This window comes from Magnolia sinica, chromosome 1, assembly GCF_029962835.1.
Source record: "Magnolia sinica isolate HGM2019 chromosome 1, MsV1, whole genome shotgun sequence".
In the NCBI taxonomy this organism is placed as follows: domain Eukaryota; kingdom Viridiplantae; phylum Streptophyta; class Magnoliopsida; order Magnoliales; family Magnoliaceae; genus Magnolia; species Magnolia sinica.
The window spans coordinates 18,247,799-18,255,180 of record NC_080573.1 but is presented as its reverse complement, the minus strand read 5'-3'; the positions used below and the strand labels follow the sequence as shown (position 1 = coordinate 18,255,180).

The window sequence follows — 7,382 nt, the reverse complement described above, 5'->3', positions numbered from 1 at the left end:
ATCGGCTGCACCTCCAGCTCTCACATCTATGGTATGCTTTTCTAACACTAGTAAAAAAGTTCCTATGCATGAGTCGTAAATGACTGCGGACGGTCCAAGGATTCTGGGCAAAAGGTTCGTGCAACTAAGATTTAGAAAATGGGCCAACTCACAAGTGGGCCATCCATCAAAATCACACCAATCAAATGTTACCATCTCTCAAATCAATACTATGTTTTTTCCCTGGGTACCAATCAAAAAGTTCCTGCAGAACTAAGATTCTGACAATGGCCCAACTCGTAAGTGGGCCACCTCAAAATAACACCAATCAAATATTACCATCTCTCCCATCAATACCATGATTATGGACACCAATCAAAAGCTCATATACATCATTATTTCTCCAGTCTAAAAATAACAATCCAAAGCAATCATAGGAGAATGATATAGTATCTAAAAAGGGCCAATCCAACGGACAAAAAGAAATCCATCCACCACACTAATACCCAAAACAAACAACAGAAAATGCCATGTATGTTTATCTAATAACACGAATCCATCCTGAGTAGTTCAAAAACAGCATTCTTGCGAAAACCAAACATGCATGATATAACAACCACTATCCCTACTATTGCTATCACTATTATAGTAGAATGATCGATCTTGGCACACGTGGCACACATGAATGAGATCTGGACCGTTCATCTGATTGGCCCTATAAGGGATCGTCACGTTCCAAAATCACACATTCATATGATCAGTACTGCTCACTAAATGTAGACCAATGAAGGTTGTGATTAGGTTACTAGACCAATCTGATTTCAATGCGACCCCATTTGCGGTGGGGCCCAGTGAATCTTTGGTCCATATCAATTACATGATTTGCCACACGTACAAGATCACTACTAACTACTAACTACTAACTACCGGACTTTGAAATATTAGAAAGAGAGTGATGAAGGATGAAGCAATCCCAAAGCAGGAGTGGCCAAACGGGGCTCATATGCAAATCCACGCAGACCCGGGCCAGGTGCAAACGGGCATGGTGGGACCCAATTCCATCCCTTCCGATAGAAGTCGAACAGCAGCACTGCATCCGAACCGCAGATCGTCATAACAATGAAGTCCCCATTCCCGACGCACTCAAACCCACGGCCTCCCTCCGCTTCAGCGAACTGCTCGTAAAGCTCCTGCGGCATCCGCTCCACCTCGACCCACGTCCGCCCGCACGACTGCAACCCCCACATCCGCACGCTCTTCGGCACGTTGAGCTTGTTCTTCTCCACAGCAGCCACCAACACCAGCTTTCCACGGCACTCCAACAGGCTCGGCGAGCGGAGGAACCTCCGCATCGGCGCCTGAATCTTCCACCACTCATTCGCTGACCCGTCATAGGCCAAGACACTGAACGGGCTGTAATTCATGCAGTAGTGCTTGCCGCTGACGAACACCATCCGACCCGACTCCAGACTGCAGAGTCTCGGAAGCGGGCAGGTGATGTCCCACATCGAAAAGAACCCACCAGCGTCGGCGTGGAAGCACTCCGTCGTAAGGTTCTTTACAGCGAAGGGCGATATCATGTCGTCTCCCGCCACAACTACGTTGAGCGACGAATGCCCGACAGCAAGCCCAACGGTCGGATAGAGCCTCGGTCGCTGCGTCTGGGGTAATTGGGCGATGGCTCGAGATAGTGGGTTGTAGAGAATTAGATTTTTCTCAGCCGCGTGATCGGAGACCCAAGCAATCAGGCCTCCGGATGAAGAGACAGGAGAGAATCCTGGCGGGATGAGGTTGAACACGTGGCGGTACCAGGTGTTATCACGTGGGTCGAGTATGAAACCTTGGCAGGCAACGGTTGAATCGTTGTTGGCTCTGGTTGTGAGGTTGTTGTTGTTGTTATAGACGGCGGTCGGTAATGGAGTTTTGTTAATGAAGAAAATGAACCAGTGCAGTCGAGGAGAGAGGGAGAGGTGCATTTCAAGAAAGCTGTCGGAAAATAGGAGGGCGTACCAGCGCTTGCATACGCAGCGGGATCGGAAGAAGGCGGGAGGAGGGAGGAAGGCGATTACACGTTCGAGGAGTCGCTGTGGGAGTCTGCTCCATATCCTGCTGTCCATCCATGTGCTGCTGCTGCTGCTGCTGCTGGGAATGGTGATGGTGAAGACGTCCATTTCGCTGTGGTTGTTGTAGTAGAAGATGATAGGATGCTGCTGCTGCTGCTGCGGTTTCTACTTCTACAGCTACATCTCATGAGAGGGGGTTTTCTGTTTCTCTCTCTTCTTCTGTGTTTGTCTTGTCTTTTTGGTGTATGCATGAGTACGGGTACTGTGCACGTCCGGAGGAGGTTAAATGGTGTCTGGATGATCGGGAGCGTCCATCTTGTGGGTTCTATTTTGAATGGTATTTGATTCAGTAACCACAACAAAAACCTATTTGATCGTTGATTTAGTTAGTTATTGAAATAGAAAAAGACTTTGATACTCTGGAAAAGTGTGACAGATGATACGCTTGCACTTGAAGTTACAGTCAAGTGTCTATGAAGCATTGCGTCTGCGAACCGAGCGTCGTTCACTGCCATACCATCAAATAACAGTCGGTTGTGAATAGGAAACGGATGGGTGCTGACCCCAACACCACCCAGCAAGTGGTGTGCTGGTGTTGGGTGCTGTGGGACCCACCAGGATGCTCTTGTTTTATATCCATGCCTCTTTGTGGTTATGCCCGCCCATTTTAAAGTATAAGCCGAAATGAATATAGGGTTGACTTGACTCGATTTAGCCCCGGTTCGTTTGTTAAATAGGGTATGATTTTCTTTATATTAGAGTTAGCCTGACCTAACCTAAACCCATTTAGTAAAGGGATGGACCTGGTCTATATGCGACGAGGCATCCATTCAGACTCATACCTGTTCCAGTAACGTGAGAAAATGAGAATATAAAGCACAGTAGAAATTGAATGACGCACATCCAATGATCTGCCTAATCACTATAGGATCAGAGAAGTCTAGGGGCTTTATATTCGGCCATCGAATTGTGTTAGCAATTTTCAGGTATTATTTATCAATCTCTTTCATAAATAATTGATTTTGCTTAATTTATATTTTTGTCGCCACATGAGAAGAAATATTGGGCATTGAACGACCACCACTAAAACATTTATATGGCCACATAAGTTTTATATCAGGCTAATTTTTTATTTTTTTATTTTTTCTTTTCAATTCATCTCTTTCATTCCAATATTTACCTGTGCCATTATTTACATTTTTGTTATTATGAGAAGTTGTTAAATTTATTTTTTTTATTAATTGACATTTTTATTATGAAGTGTTATTGATTAATCTTGATAAAATTAAGGTAACCCCAACCCATTAGATTTGTTTTTAAATGAGTCTACTCCAAGATCTAGATATCTTTTAATCAGACCCATTATACCTGACCCATTTATAAACGGGTCTGAGTGGATCTTCCTTTATAAGACGTTGACCCATTTATAAATGGGTTTGATAGGGTTGACTCAAGTCCAACCTAGGCCTAGACCTGCTGATTTAGTAAAAGGGTTTGGGTTTAAAATTTGGACCCAATTTCATTTAGTAAATAGGTAGTTTAATTTTAGCTGGACCCATTCTAAATCGAACCATTTACAACTTTAAAAGAAAAGCAAGCATATCTAAAGTTTGCACCATAAAATAGGAAATTTTTCTGAATTTTAAGGCATAAGCAGAGAGGAAAGCTAATACGAAGCCCAAATGAACCGCAACACAAAAACGTAACATCCACCATGAAACCATTCCGGGACTTTCATTAGTTTCGCCTGATCATGTCGAGGTGTAAGCGGAGAGAAAGCAGATCCAAAGCTTAGATGGACTACAACATAGAAAAATATGGGGATAATGACATCCTCGGTTAAAACCTTCCTAGGATCGATTGCAATATTTATTTACCATCCAAACCTGTTGATAAGGCTATATATACCTGAATGAAGAGAGAACACATGTACCAGCTTGATCCAAAACTTTTGTGTCCCCCAAGAAGTGTTTAATGTGGGCATATTCATTCAGCGTTGCTTCCTATGATATTGTGGTCTGCTTGAGCTTCTGATCTACTTCGTTTACACATTGACGGCATGGATAAACACATATATCAGGGTGGGCGCAACAGCCCCGGACACCACCTGTTGGGGTCACCACCCAATCCGCTTCCCTGTAAAAATATTTCCCCAATGGGCTAAATTCAGCTGCCTCTCATACTTCCTTCTCATCTCAGACCGTGTCCCATCGAGATTAGCGCACTCAACACGGACGGTTCTGATCGATATATAGCCTCAACGAATGCAATATATCCCAGCGATTTTCCACGTAACTCAAAATAAACCGTCCGAAATTCTGATTGATCATCATAATCGGATTAATGTACTTCCTTTTTTAACTTTTTTTTTCAACCGTCCATTATCTCCACGAATCAGTTAGTTAAGACATGTTTCAATCTAAATTTTCGTTTATGACCCGTGTAAAGTGGGGCCCATGATTTTGCTGGTTTAGTTACTGTGGCGTGTACGCCTGTGCACAGCTGTGTTTATCCGTGTTGCTACTCAGGATAGCCAGCTCGTCTAGTCCAATCACTGGGGTCCACATGCTGAGATGGTTGGATGATCCGAACCGTACATGTTCTCACTACTAACACTTAAATAACCTGTAGTTAAGATGATGCACCTTCGACTTTTAATCTTGCGAAAATTTTCACTTCAACGTTCTAAATTCATCTTCACGTGGAATGGTGACACAGTTTCAGCGAGTTTCAACGGTTTTGATCGTCTGATCATCTCGTGGACTTCTTCTCTTTTACTGTCAAGACACGGTTAAAAAGGATACAGTGGGCCAAGTGTACATAAACCTTCCCATGCACACAGTTGCATTTGGACTCGATTGCATTCAAATCACCTATCTGGACAATCCATTAGGTCCAACCCCTTTTTCTTCTAGAACGATCTAGTCCGTCAATTTTTCTGTGTCACTTGACTGGATGGATTAATCGGTATGATTTTTTCATGGCCAACTAATAAGAGTGAACTAGACGTAATTGATGGTACAGATAGGAGACATGGTGGTCGATGAGTCCAAATGCAACTGGGTGCATGGGAATTTTCCATGCACTTACATCGTTAGAGCATTACCCGCCACAACTTACACCCATCCTTTCCGCTTTTGTTTAAATACAACGGTTCAAAATAACCAAAAACAGAAATAACTGGTTTTCCATGGGATGCGGGGCCACCGCATACTGCGTACGTGTGTTCAATCTAAGCCATTCACTGGATAGAACACACTGTGAAAATGTCAAAGTACCAAAAAATAGGACAGCACATTCATCAAGGGAGCAACACGTGTACGTTGAATATGTACGCTCAACTTTTTTTCCTGACAACGTGTTTTTCTTTCACATAGAAGTGTTACCAGCTTGATCAGCAGCCCTTTTTCTCTATCTGTTTTTCTTTTTTTACTGCCAAGGGCATATCCACAGTTTACACTATCTATGAATGGTCTGGATCTAGTATATGCGCGTCATCCAATGGTGGGAACCATTCCCACCAAACCCCATGATAAGCAACTCCATCTTCATTGGCCCAATAGGCATCTAGAAAGAACGTACCGCGCTAGCGTACCTGGCGCTAGGTACATTCACGTTTACTTTCCCAAACCCATATAGCCACATGGGTGGGAGTTTCATGAGATCCAGCCCGTCCATCAGGTAGGCTGCCTCATTTAACCAGTGAATTAGAAAAATCACGACAATCCAAAAGTTGGATACGCCACACCCATCATTAGTTTTATATAGGGCCCACCTTGGTGTTTAAATGCCATCTAATCCATTCATATGACGTGACTCATCAGGGTGAAGGGATTATACCAAATCAGAGTATTCCAAAATGCATGTGGGCAATACTAAGTGAATTTAGAGGTTTTTGTATAATTTTTTGAGTGGCTCACCGAGTGTTGAATCACCCTGATTTTTTGGGTCAAGGACAAACAAGGGGTAGTGCAGCTGATGGACGGCGTGGATTTATACACGTTAATTAGTACATAGCTTAAGCGTTCTCCATCTAAAAACAGCCGTTGAAAATGGTTCACATTCAACAGAGAGTCAGAGACCATCCAGATGTGGGCGTCAGGAAAATGGTGCGGCCCACCTACTCCTGACTGGTTCCAGCCACGGTAAACATTGACCAGGGAGTTATTTGGTACTCCAGCTGCATACGAGTCTCGGTACGCAGGCACTTAGACGTGGAAACGGATTGCCCACTCCCCTACCACTAGCCCGGTGGCTGTGGTCGGTGCTATGTGCGCCCTATATGTTTCATCCATGCCGTTCATAAATTTTTAAAGATTATTTTAGCTTTTAGTACCAAAAACGAGGGGGATGTAATCTCAAATGGACCACACCACAGGAAAACAATAGTGATTGGATATCCACCATTAAAATCATCCTAAGGCCCACTGTACTTTTTATTTGACATCCAATCTGTTGATTATGTCATACAGACCTAGATGAAGGGAAAAAACAAAGATCGTCTTGATCCAAAACTTTTATAGGCCCCAAAAAGTTTTTAATGCTCGAAACTCATTCAACAGTGTTTCCTGTAATGTGGTCCACTTGAGATTGGGATGTACCTCATTTTTGGTCTCACACCTTAAAATGATCTAGAAAAATAGATGGACGGCATGGATGAAACACATACATCATGGTGGGCCTACAGAGCAACTACCACCAGCCATTGGCTGGTGGCAGGGGGAGTAGCCAATCCGTTTCCGACGTGGCACACGTGGCTTGAGAAATTCTAACCTCTTGAGTCTCATACACGTGTTTTCATTTCTAACCGTCCAATAAATAAGACTAAGCTGTTTATTCACGATACATCTTAAGCTGGAGCCCATATTTTACGGAGACGGATTGGCTACTCCCCCTGACACCAGCCCCGTGGCTGGTGGTCGGTGCTCTGTGGGCCCCACCATGATGTACGTGTTTCATCCATTCCGTTCATCCATTTTTACAGATCATTTTATGTCTTGATACAAAAAATTATAGGGATATAAATCTTAGGTGGGCCACACCACAGGAAAAAAAATAATGAATGGATATTCACCATTAAAATCCTCCTAAGGCCCACTGTACTGTTTATTTTAAATCCAATCTGTTGATTTGGTCATAAAGACCCAGATGAAGAGAAGAAATAAATATCAGATTGATCCAAAACTTTAATCGCCCCCAAAACGTTTTTAATGGTCAAAATTCATTCAACACTCTTTCCTGTCATGTGGTCCAGTTGAGATTGAGATATACTTTATTTTTATTCTCATATCATAAAATGATATATAAAAATATATGGACGGCATGGATGACACACATACA

General features: G+C 43.1%; 1 protein-coding gene across 1 annotated transcript; it reads right to left on the bottom strand.

Moving 5' to 3' along the window:
• Positions 1–488: 488 nt before the first annotated feature.
• Positions 489–2,244, bottom strand: LOC131241873 (protein UNUSUAL FLORAL ORGANS). The gene has a single exon (XM_058240314.1). It carries the CDS (start codon positions 2,148–2,150, stop codon positions 921–923), a length of 1,230 nt encoding a protein of 409 aa, XP_058096297.1. The 5' UTR covers positions 2,151–2,244; the 3' UTR covers positions 489–920.
• Positions 2,245–7,382: the final 5,138 nt, after the last annotated feature.

Bases quoted from the DNA above. Each gene is read 5' to 3' on its own strand.
- LOC131241873 (XM_058240314.1), bottom strand. From the start codon at position 2,150: ATGGACGTCTTCACCATCACCATTCCCAGCAGCAGCAGCAGCAGCAGC.